Genomic DNA, 19,415 nt, shown 5'->3' with positions numbered 1-19,415 from the left:
GAAATGGACAGAAGTGGCCAAAGGGGTTTGGAAACCTCAGCCGTTGGAATATTTGTTTTTGAAAGTTCTCTCGATGAGCAGCTCAAAGCGTCGCCCGCCGGGGAATCAACGCCCCTCAGGCGACTGGGAGCTGCCGCACCAGACAGCGAGCGGCCTCGACCGCCGCCAAGATGTCACGCCTCGGCCCGGGCCCGGCCCCGCCCCTCCTCCTCCCGTCCCAGTCTGGCTCCGCGAGCGCCTCTTCAGCGTCTGGGGCGAGCGATGACGTCAACCAACGCCAGCCTGCCGCGTGACGCCTCAGCGCCCTTCTTGGCCAATGGGAGCCGGCGCTCGAGTTTCCGTTGGAAGATTTGAATTGATCAACTGTCGCGGGGAGAGAGCGCGAGCGAACGAACGAACGGGAGGGAGTGAGTGAGTGAGAGAGGCGCCATGGTGCGGAGAAGGTGAGAGCACCTAATTCTTTCTATGTAAACTTTTTTTAAAACATGGTGGGGGGGGGGGCTCCGCTCCGTCAGCGAGCCTTGGGAGAAGGGGGGGGAAAGGAAAGCCTTGGTTCCTCAGCCCCGGGGTTGGGGGGGAGAGACGGTTGCTGAGCAGCTCCGAGGGGAGAGAGAAAGTCAGTCGGTGAGCGCCTCCCCCCACCACCCCGGCCCGTGCCCCGGTAGTTAGTGAAGGTTGAATCTTGAGGGGTCGGGATGTGCTTAAGGACGCGGGGGCCGCGCTGTTGCTTTTACTGTTAAGAGTTGAGCCTCCGAGGCTGCCCCTCTCCCCCGAGCCACCGCGTTGTGTTGTGTCGTGTTGTGGTTTGAAATGATGGCGATGTTCCACCTGCTGCCTCTCAGCCGGCAGTTAGTCTGTTTACACTCCGCTGTTCTGGCCTCGGCTTTATTTGAGTTGGGATCGCATTTTCTCGCCCCTCTGGCGCCTTGACCACGTCTTGGGACGTCCTCCTGACGTGAAAGGCGCTTTATAAATGGAATCTTGTTGCTGTTGTTGTCGTACGTGGTCTCAGATTCTTCGCGCTGATTACTGCCCAGGGCAGCGATTGCTTATTGTAGGCTAAACGTTTCATTGTCTCTCCTCCGCTGCCCGATTACTAAGTCAGTTATGGGTGAGGGTGAGGGTGGGGGGAGGATGAAGCTTGTGATTGTAGCTGCTGAAGCAAAGCGTATCGCCCGGTGATTCATTCATGGTAATAACAATGCACTGCTATATAACGCCTTACAAGTAGGATGAATAGTCTTCAAAGATTCAACAGCAGCGGTAAAATACATTTGCGTAGCGCCTTTCACATGGGGTGGACGTCCCAAGGAGCTAGGATATTAAAAAAAGCTATTATATTTATTAACAAACATAATAGAGGGTATTGATACAAGGAAAAGAGAGATATGAGCAAGTTGACCAAAGCACGGTTGAAGTAGTCAATTTTTTAAAAAAAAAGAGTGCTCTGAAGGTGAGGAGGGAGCAATGTTTGAAGTGTTATGGAAGCTTTCAAGGATGAGAGTGATGGATGTGCAGAGCGAATGTGTGGGAGTAAACACGGGTTGCTGATGGAGCTAGGTAAGAAGAGTGGTGATGAAGGCATGGATGAGGGTGAGGCAGGAGTGTAAGAGGACAATGATCTGAAGATGGAAAAACAATGAGCCAGATACAGATTTGAATACTGCAAAGAAGAGTGGCATTGATCTCTTGAGACTGGTCACTGCAGCAACAACAGCTGGCACGGCACCTATAGCAACCTTCAGGATAATTTCTCAAGATGCTTTAGTGACTGATTGAAAACCCAAGAATTGAGTGGGTGCGGATAGAAAGTATAGAAAGGTAATAATACTTCTGGTAATAAATTAAAACAGTGTTAGCATTCTCGTCTCAGAATCAGAAGGTTGTGGGTTCAAACCCCATGTCTGGACTTCAAATCACATAGTCTAAAGATGTTAAAGATCCCATGGCACTATTCAAAAAGAGAAGGGAGTTTCTCCTGGTGTCCTGGCCAACCATCCCCCAAATAAAATTGATCATTCATTCCATGGCTGTTTGTTTGACATTGCTGTGCGAAACCGGCTGCCGCATGTCGCCCACAAAATACACAGTCCATCCACTTTGCAATATATCCTGTGAAAAGCTTTGAGACGTCTCAATGATGCGCCTGTGGTCACCTTCCTCCCCCGGCTCGGTCCCGGGATTCGTTACTGTAAAGCGCTCTGAGACGCTGTCCGGCGTGGAGGGTGCTTTCTAAACCCAAGTTGTTGTTGTTAAGGCGCAATATCAAATGCAAGGATGATTATTATTATAGTTTTTGAGCCAGAAGGTCCCAGGTTCGTTCCCAGTTTCTGCTGGGGAATAGTTAGAGGTTTTGCAGTTAATCTCAGTGGCCCAGATCTAGGGAAGGAAACAACCTCTGTATTTACAGCTGCCTCCCACCAACTCGGAATCAGGCTCTGCCACTGTTAAACGCTCTGAGACCCTGCCCTGCTGGGAGGGCACTATATAAGTGCAAGTTATTATTGTTGTTGAAATCAGTTAGCATGTGTGAATATTAGGTAATGACTACTTGTGATTTCCTTCCATGGTATTAGATTGTCAACGTTAAAACTACAACAACTTGCGCTTATATAGTGCCTTCCAAGCAGGATAGAATCTCAGAGTGCTTAACAGTGGCAGAGCCTGACTCCGAACCGGGGGTGGGGGGAAGTGGCAGTAAGCACAGTTGAAGAGGAAGGTTTTCAGGCGGGACTTGAAAAGGGCAAAAGGGGGCCAAGGCGAGGGATTGAGTGGCCCAAAGTTTCAGAATGTAGAGGCAGAAAGCACGACCTCCGATGGTGGGGTGGAGGGTGCGAGGGACGAGCAGGAGGCCGGTGCCAGTTGAGCGGAGGCGCTGGATGGTGGATTGGGGTGTGAGGGGGCTGGAGAGTGAATGGATTTGAACACGAATGTAAGGATCTTGAAGTTGATTCGTTCGGTGATGGGGAGCCAGTGGAGCCTGGTCAGAATTGGTGAGATGTGGGTACGGAGTTAGGTCTGGATAAGTATGTGGGCGGCAGAGTTCTGAATGAGCTGGATCTTTTGAATAGTTGAACTGGAGAGACTGTGGTCCGTTTGAGTAATCCAGGGCGAAGGTGACGAACGCATGCATGAGGATTTCGGCTGCATTTGGGGTAAGAAATGGTCAGAGGTAGGCAATGTGGCAGAGGCGGAAGAAGGCGGTCCTGGTCAGGGATTGGATGTTGGGGAGGAAGGACAGCTGGGGTTCGAACCGGACGCCTAGATTGCGCACTGGATCTTTGAGTGTGAGGGAGAGCCCAGCGAGGGTTGATGAGTTCAGATCCGCAGAAGTGACGACGTTGACGGGAGCCAAGGAGTATTGCTTCCATCTTGTCCACATTCAGCTGACAACATCAACGGACCTGGAGTTTGTACTGGAGGAGGCAAAGTAGATTTGTGTGTCATCCGCATACATGTAGAGTCCTATAGCTCAGTGGTTAGAGCACTCGCTTTGCAAGTGAGAGACCTGAGTTCAATTCCAGGCAGAGGGCGAAACCTTAAGCAAGTTTCTTTGCTCCACACACCTAATAATAATCCCTCCAAAAAAGCAAAACAATAATAAATTGGTCATTTTCAATCCATGACTGTTTGTGGGACGCTGTTGTGCGCAATTGGCTGCCGCGTTTGCCCACAAATATACAGTCAATTCACCTTACAGTATATTCTGTGAAGCGCTTTGGGATGTCTAGAAGACGTGAAAAGCGCTATATCAAATGCAACAATTATTATTATGTGGCAGTTTACCCCGTGTCTTCGGATGACATCGCCCAGAGGGAGCATATAGAATATAGTTACTGTGTAGACTAGTTCATGAAGCTATTTGATTTATGAGCTGTACTTGTGGAATCATACCTCAGCATGAGTTACGATAATTGCTTTTTGTGCTGTACTGGTGGCATCATATCTCAACATGAGTCAGTATCTGAGACAGGAAGAAACAAAACCAAAATAAGGGAGGATTTTATTAAAATTTGTTGCTGAGTTTAGTCACAAATTACCCTCAAAGTTGAAAAAAAAGAGCAAGGTTAGGTCTTCTCAACCCATTAGCCAAATTAGACCGAATGAGTTCCACAAGGAAACAAGGGCTGTCCCTGCAGTCGAGCTCGAATCCCCCCCAAACTCTTCTATGCCCCCAAATTGTCAAAGGATAATGCGGACTTGAACCATGTCTTTATGACCACCCAAGCAAGTCAGGTGACCGGATGAAAGAGTAGTACTGTATTACCAGTGTGAATTGAATGACCTGCAGTGTTTCGCTGCCTCTTCAGAGGGGAGCTTTTATAATTCCAGAGCAAGGCGTTGCCTGACTAACTTAACTGCTTGTTGGCATTCCCAACTCCTCCCTCCACAGGCTGCAGATAACCCAGAACTCTGCAGCCCATGTCCTCTCCCGCACCAAACTCCGTGACCCCATCTCCCCCACTCTTGCCCGACTCCATTGGCTCCCTATCCTTCAGAGGATCCAGTTCAAGATCCTGGTCCTCAACTACAAAGCCCTCCATAGCCTCGGCCCACCCTTCTCTGCGACCTCCTAACCCCCTACAACAACAACAACAAGGTTGCATTTATAGAGCACCTTTCACGCCATCCATCACCCCCCTTACCCCTTCTCCCTCCCTGACACCAGCTCGGGTCTGAAATGCTGTACGCCGTCCAGCATCTTGGGACGTCCTCCCGACATGAAAGGCGCTATACAAATGTAATCATCTTGTTGTTGTTAACCGCTTACGACCTGTGTGCTTCCTCATTATGTTACTTCAAAATTTTCAATGGTACTTTTTTATTTTTTCAACAAATGGGAAAATTTCAGAGCTAGAAATATTACAGATTTTGTAGTATAATATACACTACTATATTGGAGAACCATCAGGTAAATTATTTATTCAATGGAGAAACCCCAACTGAAATAATGAATAACGATTAATGTTAGCAAGATGTTTATTTTGTGCCAGAATTAGAGGTATGAGAGAGTAGGGAGCACATGCTTTATTCTTAGTGTCAATAAACTAGACTATAGTGTCGTGAAATTTCCTTCTACAGGTTAGGTTTTATATGCCTATCCTTGTCTCACTTTCTCATATCAAGTTGTGATGCAAGAATCTCCCATGTACCTACCTCATGGTAGAAACTACAATAACCAACATTTTACTTTGGATATTGTTAGAAAATTTGTTTCATTAGTGATGATGTAATCATTTAAAAAAATAAATCTTTCTCTTATACGTTCTAATTCTGGCACAAAATAAACATCTTGCTAACATTAATAGTTATTCATTATTTCAGTTAGGTTTTCTCTGTTGCATAAACAATTTACCTGATGGTTCTCCAATATAATATCCTTTTCAGTTTTCATTCTGATAATGCTCAAAATTAACACCTGTGTTGTTGAGATAAAGTAACAGCTCTTTGCAGCAATAATAACAGTTTTGCTTTGCTTTTGATGATCTAAAGCCTTTATTGAAACAAATACCTGACTATTCTCTATTTCCGCTACATAGCCTGTGTATAGTTCGTTAATAAGATCTGATTTTTTTTGATTTCAGTGACTATGTAATTGATGCTGAAAGTATTCTTCAATTTTATTTTTTATGTTGATTGATACTTTTCTTCATCTGATAGGATTTCTAATGTGTTCTAACAGAAACATATTTTCTCTTCCAGTGAGATTCTAGCCACAGAATCTGTGGCATGTCTCAATGGTGCACTTTCCCATCTGCAGAATATATGGGAAGAGATAGGAATACCAGAAGACCAACGACTGCAAAGAACTGAAGTGGTTAAAAAGCACATTAAGGCAAGCAAAACGTTTTTGACGAGCTAAGTGTTCAAGTCCAGATAGCTCTGGTATTTAAATATCTTCCCTTTTCCAAACAGGACCTGTTAGATATGATGATTGCAGAGGAGGAACATCTAAGAGAGAGACTAAAGAAGAGCATTGATATGTGTCACAGTGAGCTGGATACAGTGTGCCAGGAGCTCAATGTGACTCCATTTAAGGTAAGATTAAAGATGTATGTTGAAACTTGAATGAGACTTGAAACAATGTATTTTAAATAGCAATTTAAGAAAAGTTCTGAAATCCACTGCTAATACAGTATAACCTTTTCTGTATTGCAAATATGATTTATGTTTTTAAAATGAAATTCTAACCAATGCAGTTTTTAATACATTTCGAAAATCTGTCTAGTAGACAAATTTTGGCAATTATAATAATAATAATCCTTGCATTTGATATAGCGCTTTTCACATCGGGAGGACGTCCCAAAACGCTTCACAGAACACACTGTAAAGTGAATTGACTGTATATTTGTGGGCGAACGCGGCAGCCAATTGCGCACAGCAATGTCCCGCAGACAGTCGTAGATTGAAAATGACCAATTTATTGTTGTTTAACAACGACGACTTGCATTTATATAGCACCCTCCACGCAGGGTTGCATCTCAAAGCGCTAAACAGTGGTGGAACCTGACTCCGGGGTGCGGGGAGGTGGCCGTAACTACAGTCGAAGAGGAAAGTTATAATAATAATCCTTGCATTTGATATAGCGCTTTTCACGTCGGGAGGACGTCCCAAAGCGCTTCACAGAACGCACTGTAAAGTGAATTGACTGTATATTTGTGGGCGAAGGCGGCAGCCAATTGCGCACAGCAATGTCCCACAAAAAGTCATGGATTGAAAATGACCAATTTATTATTGTTTTGATTTTTTGGAGGGATTATTATTAGGCGTGTGGAATAAGGAAACTTGCCCAAGGTTTTGCCCTGCCTGGAATTGAATTCAGGTCTCTCACTTGCAAAGCGAGTGCTCTAACCACTGAGCTACAGGACTCCACTTATCAGGCGAGACTTGAAAGAGGGGAGAGAGGGGGCAAGGCGGAGGGTTCGAGGGAGAGTGTTCCAGAATTTGGGGGCCTAGTGGCTGAAAGCACGACCTCCGATGGTGTGGCACAGGAGGGCGAAGGACAATCAAGAGGCCGGTGCCAGTCGAGCGGAGACGCTGGGTGGTGGATTGGGGAGTGAGGAGGTTAGAGAGATAGGGAGGTGCCAGGTAGTGAATAGATTTGAACACGAGAGTGAGGATCTTGAAGACGATCCGTTCCGTGATGGGGAGCCAGTGGAGTCTGGCCGGAACTGGTTAGATGTGCTGATAACATGCAATGCTGATGGTATTCTGCTGCAGCTCAGGTATTACTGTCCTCTTTGTTACTAAACAGAAGTAATAGCTTTTCAATGTCTTTTCAAGCAATATTGGTACTAACGCTGTGTAAAATGGTCACAAAATCTGTTGTAAACATTTGAGTTTTACTGTCTTGCTTATCACTTCCCTAAGAACTCCAGATTCATCAGCAATAAAGTTACTCATGTTGCAACTTTGGTTTATGGGCCATACATTTGAAAAGTGCTCTGACAGAGAGGTCTTGTCATGATGAGGAAACTGGTGTATTTTTATAGCAACAACAATTTCCATTTATATAGTGCCCCTCAGGCAGGGAAGCGTTTCAGAGTGCTTAAAGCATAACTCTCTACTGTTGTCAACTATTTTTTATTTATTTAGATGTAGATTTTTTTTAAAAAATGGATAACTTTTCTCTGTGACAGCCGGTGCATGATTCCACAATGCTGCAGCTGGAAAAAGAACTACGGACTCAACTGGAAGTCCTGATTAAAGAGAAAAAGGAAAGGCTACAGGAGCTGAAGTGCCTCCGAGAGAAAGATGAGGACTTCTGTGATATCCTCTGCATAACACCTTACTCCATTGATACTGATTTTGTCCCCAGCATTAACCAGCTTGATGCCTATCGTCAGTACATTGCTTCACTCAATGAGGAAAAGGTGAGTGTTTTTTCTTTCGAGAGTACAACCCGGTTTTAAAATTGTAATCAAAATTTTACAGAACTATGCCTGGGACAGTTATCATGAGACGGTTAATAGGTGATCTGATCTAGAGGTCTTAATGATTTTTTGGAGTCAACTGGGAAATATATGCAATACTTTACTATAACCGGCTATTAAAGCTGAGTATAAAAACAATTGAGAGGAAACTGCATAAACCCACAAAGAATAATAGTATTAAGTGCCAGAGAAATTAGATTAGAACAGGTAACTCCGTTGAGGGAGATAACACCAGAAAAGTCACAAAGGACTCAATGGCTTCATCCTATAAAGATTCTACACACAATCTAAACACATTTTTATTCAGGTTTATAGGCTATGGTGATGCCGTCTCTGCCACACGTTGAACTAAATATCTGCTTATCTAACTCACATCTACTTGTTTCTTGCTTTTAGGAGCGAAGATGGGCTGAGTTTGTCAATATAAAGAAACAAATTATTATTTGTATGGATGAACTAGATCAGCTGCCAGAAACCAGCTTTGAGAAGGATGTTATTTGCGAGGATGAGGAAGCATTCTGCCTGTCAAATGAGAACATTTTAGGCCTAAACACACTTCTTCAGCAGGTTCGTGAATGAGTGTGGACTTGTAGAATCTCCACCTTTTCCATCATATTTGGGTACAATGCATTTATTATGAATTTATACATATGCTTAACTCATCACTTTGGATAACTCGTCACTAAGCCGTTTTCCTTTGGAGTGACGAATTATCAGGAATTTACTGTATGTTAGGTATCGGTTAGCAAATTAACATTCGCTGTAAAGCAGATTCCTGTGTAATCAATTTTAATATTCACTTTTCCAGCTGGAGATCAGGAGAGCACAGAATGAAGCAAAGAGTTCAGAACTACGAGATCAAATTGTTAATCTGTGGAATCGACTGCAGTTTTCACAGGAAGAGCGCGATGTTTTTGCTGTGCACATGACTGGCTCCAGGGCGACGACAATGCGAGCAGTAAGTTGCCAAAATGTCACTAGTCTCCTAATGTATTCTCTCAGAATTGCTCTCTAAAAACTTAGACCTTCCATGCTTGAGATTTTGTAATATCTAATTAATACTTCAGTTGCCATCTTTTCTGAACGTGGTAATTTGTATTCAGATTGACTGTGACGTTATGCCTGATCTGAACATCCTCTGTATTCACCATCAGTTGTGGCTGAATAGTGATGAGGATCATGAACCTCGGATGCTTTCTCCCACCCTTCATAGTCTGAGGTCAACTAGTGTTCTCATTCTCTACTTGCTTTTCACAGTAAATAGTCTTGCCAGAGAAATTTGAATAGATTTTTTTTAAAAAGTTCCCTTAAAGGCTTCACCTGGGACACATTATGGCACCTGGCACTATTATGTAGTGCAGTATGAATTTTGAATTATGAATATGAGCAAAGGCAATTCAGCATGTTTTAATTTTTTTTACATTGTGTATTAGTTACAGACCGAGTTGGTGCGTTTGGAGGAACTGAAATTACAGAATATGAAAAATGTGATTGAAGCCATTCGACAGGAAATGACATTCTATTGGGAGAAATGTTTTTTGAGTACTGAACAGCGACAGGCATTTGCTCCATATTATGATGGTTTGTTTGTATTTTTACCTTGTTGTTCATATTTACATGAATATTATGCCAAGTCTGAGGAAGCAATTTTCTAAGTTTATAAATCTATTGTGATTGACATGTTGCTATGGATTCTAATTTGCTGTGGCTACCCTCTGTGTTATGATGTTTTTTTTCCTTGAAAATATGAAATTTTAATGATCTTGCTCTTGGGCTACAAGTCTGAAATTATTAAAGTAAAAATCAATAGAGAAATATCAGTAATCTTATGTGGAATATTATTGGTGCCCACAAACTTTCTTTATTCACTGAGTTTAGGAGAATTACTGCTTGTTGGGCAAAGCTTATAGTCCCCTGTACTTGCTACGATGGTGCTTAACTTTTTCATTTGCAGTTTTTAATGGGTTGATCAAGAATTTCTTCAAACATTAACACAGAATTTTTGAGAATGCTCAGAGACTGCTATACTACCCGAACTAAAACTTTCAGACTGTAAGATAAATCTGTCAGTGAAATATTCTAGTCGTGTGTGTGTGTATATATATATTGATTAAAATATTTTCTCTTCCTCTACTCTAAAAAGAGGATTGTTCTGAGGACTTGTTGCAACTCCATGAACTGGAGATCAATCGATTGAAGAAGTATTATCAAACGCACCAGGAGCTGTTCGAGGGTGTCTGTAAGTGGGAGGAAAACTGGAAACTGTACTTGGCATTGGAGGTGAGAAATGAACATTGGTAGCAATTCTGTTTTACCATTTGGTTTGCTGTGATTAACTAGGTGTTATTGAGCTTGACTTTTTTCAGAACAGTAGTCTGATCAGTCAATAGAATTTACTGTTTTCAGTAATATGCTATCTTTGTCGTTCCCTAATTATTGTGGATTGCTGATGTTTGAACAAAGTAGGTTCCACGACTCATTTACTCCCAATTGTTTTTGTGATCTCTCTTGAGGGGAAGAACCTTCACACAAGGAAAATAATGCATTTTCTTCCATTACAGAACAAAGCATCAGACCCAAATCGTTTTACTAACCGAGGAGGAAACCTGTTGAAGGAAGAAAAACAGAGAACTAAACTTTACAAAATGTTGCCCAAAGTACGTGAAAAAAAGGAATTTTCTGCATGTATAAGTAATTGGTAAAGAAAGGAAGTCTGGGAGTTGGTGCTTTTTCTAATACATTCCTCTATGTACCTCTGTATAGCTAGAGGAGGAGTTGAAGGTTCAGATTGATGCCTGGGAGCAGGCAAATGGCTCCCAGTTTCAAGTCAATGGACAGAATTTTATAGCTTATGTGGAAGAACAATGGGAACTACATAGAATGGAGAAAGAGCGGGAGAAACAGGATCGGGTAAGTGTGATCTTCAAGGTTTTTAAAAAATTATAGAAATTGTTGAGTCTGAGTGCACGGAGAACTGGCTGATCTGTTTAACAGCAACCTGTACCTATCGTGCTTTCATGTAGGAAAATGTTTAAAAACATGCTGGATGGAATGGGAACCCAAGAGGACGGAGAGATGACTAAAGGCCACAGTCTGAGAGAGATTCTTAGAAGAGTTTTGAAAAGAATGTTAGGCAGAGGAATTTGAGTGAATTCTAGAGAGCTGTGGCAATGTGGCCTAAGGGTTATCTGCCAACCATGGAGTGAGGAACGTGAAGCAAGCCTGAGTTAGTAGAGCAGAGATAGTAGTTGGGGGATCAAGAGAAATGCCGTTCTTTTGAATTATGCCATGGCATCTTTAATGTTCACCTGAACAGGCAGAAGGGACCTTAGTTTAATGCGTCACCCAAAGGCTGGCACCTCCGGCAATGCAGCACACCTCCGGCAATGTAGCACTCCCCCAGCCCCGTATTAGTGTCAGCCTGGACTGTCAGTTCAATGTTCTCATTTGGGATTTGAATCTATAACCTGGTAACTCAAAGTGCTACCATTTGAGCCAGGCTGACACCTAGGCTGCTTTTTTGCATACTGCTGCATTCTCACTGTTCTTAGAAGACCTAATTCTTAGAAGAGTATTGTGCTAGAAGTGTTAACTAGAAAAGGTAAGAAACTTAAGAGTAATTATCTGAAGTACTATGAGATGTTTTCAAGTTATGTGTCGCTATAAGAAAAGAAAGTTCAAAAAATTTATCAAAATCCAAATGAGTTGAGACTGAACAGTCATTTAACCTAAAACCTGGATTTCCACTCCTTTAGCAAAATGATTCCAAAGAGGTGTTTTTTAAAATAACTGCATATTCTTTTGAAAATACTTACTTTCCTGTTTAAGTTGAATTTGATCTTGCATGTGGACATTCAGGATCAAAATGCATAATAAAAGTTTGAGATTAACTGTAAATTATTACTCCAGCAACTAAAGAAAAACAAGCAGATTGAGGAGGAGATGTTGTACGGCAGTTCTTCCAAAACCCCAAGCAAGCGTAGATTTAATGGACCTAACACTCCAGGGAAAGTCCGCAAGGTAAGAGGATTTAAAAACGAAACTGCATTGGTTAGAATCGTGCTTAAAATAGATATTCTCCTCTAACTCATGGTGGAGGATGCTTTCATGGGTGCCACCAGTGTTTGATACCTTGCATGTGTATCCATTCTCCATGTGTGAACCAACCCATGGAGGGGAGAACCTGGACTAGATTTCGCTCATGCCCAACATTCATATTTTATATTTCACAAAAGTTTTTCATTAGTGGTGTTTACCATTATTATCTTTGAAATAGGAGGAATAGTATATGTTTTAAGAGTATAAGCATAATCTTGAAACTAATTAACCTTTCATTCAAAAAGTAAGTGTTTTGAATGCAATTATTCAGTAACCATTATTACCTGGTTTCCTGAGTGTAATTTATTCTACAATAGCTTGCATTTATATAATGCCCTTCATGTGGGGCAGCATCTCATAGCGCTTATTATCGATGTCGAGTAAATGGCCAACAGCAGCGAATATAATGGGATAATACAGGGAACTCCATTATAGTACCCTCAAAATAGCGCTCTTGTTTAAAGTGTGAGCCTACTGCAAGCCTGTGCTAACACAAATCACCATTCTCCAGGTCATTCATTAAGTGGTGATCTGATGCTCTGAAATTTGGCCATTTTCACTGCTTTTATCCATTAATTTTAATTAAACAGTTAACAATTAAAATTGTTTTGTGTTGTGTACTATGTGAGTACAATTTTATAGAATCATTATATTTAATATTTTTTCTTCCTGCTCCATGAATAGTGCGCAGTTGCAAAGTATGGACTGTAAAAGTGCTTTTATTTCTATTAATTGCACATTGCTGTGCTACCAGCTAATCTGTAAATCTATGTTTTAAAATTTGTTTAGTATTAGCACTAAAACCTGATTTATGCATGATCTGCTATTAATCCCTTTTGTTCTATCAATTCTCACATTAATGTTCCATAATTTCCTGCTCTGACTTAGCTAAATGGTACATCGATTTCCAGTGCCACCCCCAACAGTACCCTTCGCTCCACCTTTGCTGTTAGTGTCTGTCGCTCACCTATATCCCGACCCCCACTGTCTGGATGCAAGGTCAGTCACTGCTGAGCATGCTTTGTTGGCTCTGTATTAATTTTCTATGTGATGATTTATTATTAGAGTAACAATGGTAGCTTTGCAGTCAAATACCATCAATCTAATCTCTCTTTTTTCTTTTCTCTCCTTTAGCCAGGACAATCTCTGCGTACACCTGGACGTTCAGCTACAAAACCCCCACGTTTTGGTCTGAATGAGCGGAACAAAGAGAATGTGTCCCACCTAAATGGGATTGGGATGGCAATGAGTGGTGCGTCAACCAGCATCACCACCCCACAGCGTAATCTCAGCATAAATTCAGTTGCCACCACTTATTCTGAGTTTGCGGTAATTTTACTTTTTGCAGTCGTCTACCAATCTTTGTGGCAGCACACAGTTGGCATTAGAGCAAGAAGGAGAAATGCACCGCTCTTGAGAAGTTTTGTTGTTAATTAGACCAAAGAAATGGCCCCAGAATTACACAGGGTCCCAGCGGGATAGTCTTAAGCAATAATTCCAGCTCCATTTTGGAATATGACATGTCTGCATTCTAACAAATTGTACGGATTTAATTTCATGTAGATTAATAGGTACATGGTTTCGTCAAAAAGATTGGTACGTTTAGATGTTTCAAATCTTAGTGTAGTGTATAACACAAGTAACCAATTATACTTGAAGTGCAACATTCAAACTATGAAGAAAAAAATCAGTTATTGTACAGCTAACATGTTATTATTGAGAATAATGTTCCGTACTACCATTGTTGTAAACTTAAAAACATTGCCACCGTAGTGTTCAATTATTCTTTACACTGGCATACTGAACATTTTAAATAAGTGTTTAATGTGTAACACATCACTGTATGCAGAGGTGGAATAAGAAAATATTCTCCTTTGGTGGACTACCTGGAACTTGAGTGACTGAATGCCTCATGATTGTTTTCTCTTCATTGCTCTTTAATGGTATATTTGGTTGCATTTGCAGTCTGTAAGTAGTGATCCTATTTCGTTTGCGAGGACTGTGCAGCTGCAAACATGGGACTGCTTACCTATTTCTTCCTCTAGAATAACCCTTGCTTAAGGGTTAAGTACAGCATTTTAGGGGAGTAACTTGAACGTGGCCAAAGAAGTCTAGAAATAGATGTTACAAATATGCCATAAATCAAGAAATATTTAATCAAAAAAAAATCTGAACACACACTATTGTTTTAAACAGACTCACCTAGACAAGGGCAAATGTTCCGCGAGCCACTTTTTGCAGCCCTCACAGGCCACGGGTTGACCACCACTGTGTTAGGTAGTAGGTTTCTGTAAACCTTGATAACTTATATTATTCTATGTTTGTAGATGGATTCAGCTTCACTGTATACAATCGCTGCTCCGCTCCAGGTCGGTATGGTAGCCTGCTTCTAAAGGGCAGTACCTTCCTTCATTCATTACAGTGGAAGCTGGAGAGATCAGTCAAAAAATATCTTAATTACACTGCTTTGTTTGTGTGCTCATGCATGCCTTATCAGTGTTCTCTATTATCTCAGTACTAGTCATCCTTAATCTAAATTGACAATTGCATTATTATTCAGAATTCACTTTGCATGAACTTTTGCAAACTAAGATCACGTGACTGAACATGAATTGAGAATCTAATCTTTTATCCAGGTAAAATGCATCAAAGCACTTATTTTTAGGATGTCATAGAAATATTAACACACTAAGATTACACACTAAACATAGTTTGTGGCTTGTTGAACTATCTGCCAGTCTAGTTGCTGCACTGAAAAAATCTTTTTTTAGAAGTGGGCTGGAAATATTTTTTTGCATGATCAGGAACAGGACTGGAGAAAATTATTGGAAGAATTGGTCAGTCCAGTTTTAACTGTCCTATTTTGCAATTCTTCAGTTGACTAGGGCTGAGGTTATGAGTCGCTGGATAGACTTCATTTTTTCCAACTGTGTGCTGCAATTTATTTTCCTTATTTTAGATTGCTGGTTACTGAACATGCTTTTTTAGATACTGTTTTACTTGTACCTTTGGGCTCTTCATCTATGTTGCTTTTAACCATATAACAAATTTTTGTGCAAAAAATTATATCTTGTACTAATGTGTTCAAGCATGTAGGTTTCAGCATTAATGAATCTAACATTCCGTGTCCTCTTCCTGCTTCTAACATCGTTTTCACTATAATACAAACAATATATGAATCAAACCCATTGTTACCCAGAATTTTATTATCCAATGCAAACAATGGTCCTTCATGTAACATTTCCTTCATATCATTATGAAGGAAATGTTAAATACTGTTTCTAACCTGTTGTGATTTGGGACTATTTGTTCTTGTTTTATTGCTTGCTCTTTTGTACTTTAAGTATTACCGTCTCCAGTTTAAAATCCCATTAATGCGTGGGATTTATAACTTTTGAGCAGGCCACTTAATCTTTAAATGTGTGTCTCCTTAGCTCAGTGGTAGAATTCGTAGTATGCAACTCAAATCCCACATTGGGACTTGAACTAAGATGACACTCCAATGAAATGCTGGTGGTTTAGCATTGTCGGAGGTGCCATTCTTCAGTTAAGACATTAAACCGAGGTCCCATCTGACTTCAGATGGATGTTGAAGCTATTCGAAAAGGAAAGGGAGTTTCTCCTGGTGTCTTGGCCAACGATCCCCCAAATAAAATTGATCTCTTGTTTCGTGGCTGTTTGTGAGACGTTGCTGTGTACAATTATGCTGCTGCATTTGCCCACAAATTCAGTCTCCATTTCACATTAATTCCTGTGAAGCATTTTGAGATGTCCTGACATAAGACACTATCAAATGCAAGTATTATAATTATTAATTATAAGTATTATAATTATTAATTATAAGTATTATAATTATTAATTATAAGTATTATAATTATTAACTATAAGTATTATAATTATTAACTATAAGTATTATAATAATTATTATAAGTATTATGCTTATTATTATTAGAGTCTGACTCTAGTCTCTGATATTGTAACATTTGTACTTTGCTTAATTTCCTCCCTATGCAATGACCTCTTCAGTATACTGAGCATGGGCAAACCACAAGGATTTTTTAAATTCTAGTCTTTGTGGTTGGATCAGTAAATCAGTAAATATTAATCCATTGCAATTGTGGCTAGAGCACACCAAGATATCCCCCACTCACAGTGATTGGTAGATGATACTGCTTTAATAATCAATAATTCAGATCCTGTGCTTACAGTAATTGAGTAAATGACACAACTGTAATATACCTTTACATTTGGAATGAGATTCTCTTCTCTGCTTTTCTTTACAACTGCATTTCATTGTTGCTCAAGCACTCCTGAAATGATGTATTTCGAGAATCTTCATCCATACATTTGTGGCAAACTAATGGTAGAATTTTGGTGGCAATCAAACATAGCATTGTTTAATATACTGAGATATAAAAATATTGTAGTGTTCAGTAAAACAAGAAAAGCTGACACTGAGATCTTAGCATAATTTTACTCCCAGTCATAATTCATAATGTTTTCTATCCAAAAAAATCATCTCAAGCCTTTCAAATTCTCAATGGAACCTTTTTTTAAAAAAAATCCCCTTTATTAATCTATAATTCTTTCACTCTTATCCAAAAAATTCCTTATGAACCTTATTCTTTGATTTATTCTTTTCTGACAGCCGCAGGTATCTAGAAATGAAGCCTAGTATATGATCATTAGAAATTCTTCGTAAAATGTTCATTTGTTAATTTGTTCTTGTCAGCTTCACATTCTTCTTCTTTTCATTTTACAGCAAGAATTTTCCAAAGCTTCCAAATCTAGCTGTCAGTCACGAATCCTGAACTCCACAACCAGCAATCTGCACACTTGAACAAGCACCAAATACCCTGAAGGGAGCTAGATGTTCAGAAACTAAGAGAGACAAGGCTCCCAAATGCACAAAATGAAGTCTGTGTGTATGTGTGTGTGTGTGACTGTATGTATATAGAATTCAATAGAGCTGGGCTTTGGAAAAGTGGTATTTTAAATTGTAAATTATGGATAATACCACAGAAAAGCATGGAGGAAATTGAATAGGGGGATTTAAAGGTTGACTGTTTGTCCTCGCTATGCGCATTGCAGGCCACACAGAAATCTGATTTGCCAGAATGGGGATTTGGTGCCAGTGGGTTTGAAAACAAAATTGATGTGGCACAGTTTCAGAGATTGTTTAATATAAAAAAATTATAATTTGGTCACTCAATCAACGACTGTTTGTGGGACACTGCTGTGCGCAATTGGGTTTCGCCCACAAATGTACAATCAATTTACTACAGTATATTCTGTGAAGCGCTTCGAGATGTCTTGAAGACATGAAAGCGTTATCAGCATTCTGGTGCAATTTTAAATATTAATTAATCTGTAATTTTTAAGCTAAGATGCAAAAAATATTTTGGTGTTCAGTTGCACATAAGTTTATTTTCAGCACCTACTGGTAGAGAGATTTCCTTGAATCTTTGTATTTCCTTCTATTATTCAGAATGGGAAGGATCAAATACAATATTTTTTCAGCTTTTTGTTGTCAATCGGAAGGAACTAGTCAGGTTATTTTGCTAATTCTCATTTTTCAAAATTCAAAACACTAAGTTAACGAGGCTAAAGAATTCATAGAAGCGATCTTTATAACAGCACATGAAAGTTTTGTGTGCACATTTAAATTCAACCTTTTCTCATAGAGCTGGATTTGTTACATAAAGCTTACCAACAAGAGGTGGCAAGCTTCTACTTAACTAGCCTCTTAAAGGCATTTGATACAACTGTTTAAAATAGCATGCATCAATATCCTTTGCTGAAATATTGATTGAAAATGACAATGGCCTGCATTATTACTTTCACTGGTTTCCATGTAGCCCTATAACTTCTTAATGATTATTTAGGTGATTATTAATGTTTTTAAATTTCTATTTTGTTATGTAAATATTTTACAATAAGTTAATCATGCAGCTTTTTGCTTTGTTTTATTTATTCTTAGTCCTTATTTCCTGCAATTAGTTACTGTCAAATAATTATGGGGCATTGAAAGGAGCTCTCAAACACTAATTTTTGTAATTCTCTACAGCAAATACTGATTTGCAGTAGTTCTTTGCTTCCATATATTCCATATATTTTACTATTGGCCCTATTTTTTATACACTTACATTTATCTTCTGTGATCCTAATAAGCTCCTATTTTGGTACTTTATAGATATTGTCTATGTGTCGTGACTGAAGGAATGTGTTTCTAATACGTCTGTGAGTGAACTCTTGCAGTACTATTCAAGGACAAGTGTTCAAATTTGTAATTGTTTCTCAAAATGCCAAGGAACCCAAAGTAGTTACTTTTGTTAAATGATCTCAGACTATCATCACTTTTATCACTGGAATTAGCTGCCAGTAATGGAACAAATTAGAAAAAGGACCAATGCAATTGCAAGGCGATCTTGCAAGTTGGTTAGGAAATCCTTTCTCATCTTTAACTTGAAGGCTGTTATGCAGCTTCGTTCATATATTTTCCCGCTATCCATTGGAATTAAAATGTTTTTACTTTGAAAAATCTGTCAGGAATTGAGCAATAAAGATCAGTAAAGTTCCTGGATCAGTCTAAGGTCTGCGATGAATTAACAGATCTCATCCAGCAAAGTGGCAGAGGCACATCTAATTTCCCACGGAGGCTCTCCTGCTAGAAATTGGCTGTAAGGTGAAGGTGCTCGACTGTGATAGCCTGCAATGCTTCACTAACTCCACGCTTGAAGAATGTGCACAAATGAGGTATTGGAGGGCTGGTGATTCACATGGAAAATATGCAACGTGATCACTGCCTTTGTGAGGAGCGGAAGGAAAAAAAATAAACAGATTAGATATTGCTTCTCATTTTCTTGTCATTTGAAGTATGTTAGGTATAACTGTATATTTGAAATATATGATAGTCTAAACTAAATTCATGTTTTGTCTAATTTATTTCTACTAATACCAGGGCTTAAATGTCCAGTTATATTAACCTCTGAATGTTCATAGTTTGTTATACTTCATTAAATTTATATTCCACATTGATGCTACTAGCCAGGTTAGGAAGATAAGGTATCGTCCTCTAAGCATTTACAGATTTTATTGGGCTTTTCAACTTGCAAACCTGATTCCTTTTACCATCAAAAAATAGTTTGGCGCTCTGCTTATTACATAAGTTTAGTACAAGTTACAGATGTTGAGTTTGATGGACTTACTTTTAAGATTTTAGCAGCATGTAAGGATGGCACAGTGTGATTCTTTATACCCGTTGCATTAAAGTATCTTTGGTATGCAGTTAACTTGATTCTGCAGTGGAAACTTTCTTAGACCCCACCTAAGAGCATGCTGCTTGAGCACTGGTTGAGCCAGTGGTGGTGCATTCTCTTCAGC

The 19,415-nt window shown here is 39.9% G+C and overlaps 1 protein-coding gene across 3 annotated transcripts; it reads left to right on the top strand.

Moving 5' to 3' along the window:
• The first annotated feature begins 332 nt into the window (after positions 1–332).
• prc1b (protein regulator of cytokinesis 1b) lies at positions 333–18,950 on the top strand. Of its 3 annotated transcripts, none has more exons than XM_007908508.2 (14): positions 333–443; positions 5,704–5,836; positions 5,917–6,039; positions 7,641–7,874; positions 8,331–8,501; positions 8,743–8,892; positions 9,368–9,515; positions 10,078–10,214; positions 10,496–10,591; positions 10,698–10,844; positions 11,844–11,954; positions 12,921–13,031; positions 13,167–13,361; positions 16,795–18,950. In XM_007908508.2, the coding sequence occupies exons 1-14, from the start codon at positions 430–432 to the stop codon at positions 16,870–16,872; spliced, it is 1,848 nt and encodes a 615-aa protein (XP_007906699.1). In that variant the 5' UTR covers positions 333–429; the 3' UTR covers positions 16,873–18,950. The 3 variants fall into 3 exon arrangements, with proteins under 3 accessions (XP_007906699.1, XP_007906702.1, XP_007906705.1); XM_007908511.2 differs by having other exon boundaries at positions 13,167–13,314; positions 16,795–17,261; XM_007908514.2 differs by having other exon boundaries at positions 334–443; positions 13,167–13,284; positions 16,795–17,261.
• Positions 18,951–19,415: the final 465 nt, after the last annotated feature.

Source organism: Callorhinchus milii, unplaced genomic scaffold, assembly GCF_018977255.1.
Source record: "Callorhinchus milii isolate IMCB2004 unplaced genomic scaffold, IMCB_Cmil_1.0 Scaffold22, whole genome shotgun sequence".
Taxonomy (NCBI): domain Eukaryota; kingdom Metazoa; phylum Chordata; class Chondrichthyes; order Chimaeriformes; family Callorhinchidae; genus Callorhinchus; species Callorhinchus milii.
Note: the sequence above shows the minus strand (reverse complement) of the source record. Positions and strands in the feature narration are given on the sequence as shown.

What these genes read in the sequence shown, in the direction of transcription:
- prc1b (XM_007908508.2), top strand. An exon ending in TTTACAAAATGTTGCCCAAA is followed by an intron (nt 10,592 to 10,697) that starts GTACGTGAAAAA and finishes ACCTCTGTATAG; the next exon opens with CTAGAGGAGGAGTTGAAGGT. An exon ending in CTCCAGGGAAAGTCCGCAAG is followed by an intron (nt 11,955 to 12,920) that starts GTAAGAGGATTT and finishes GCTCTGACTTAG; the next exon opens with CTAAATGGTACATCGATTTC.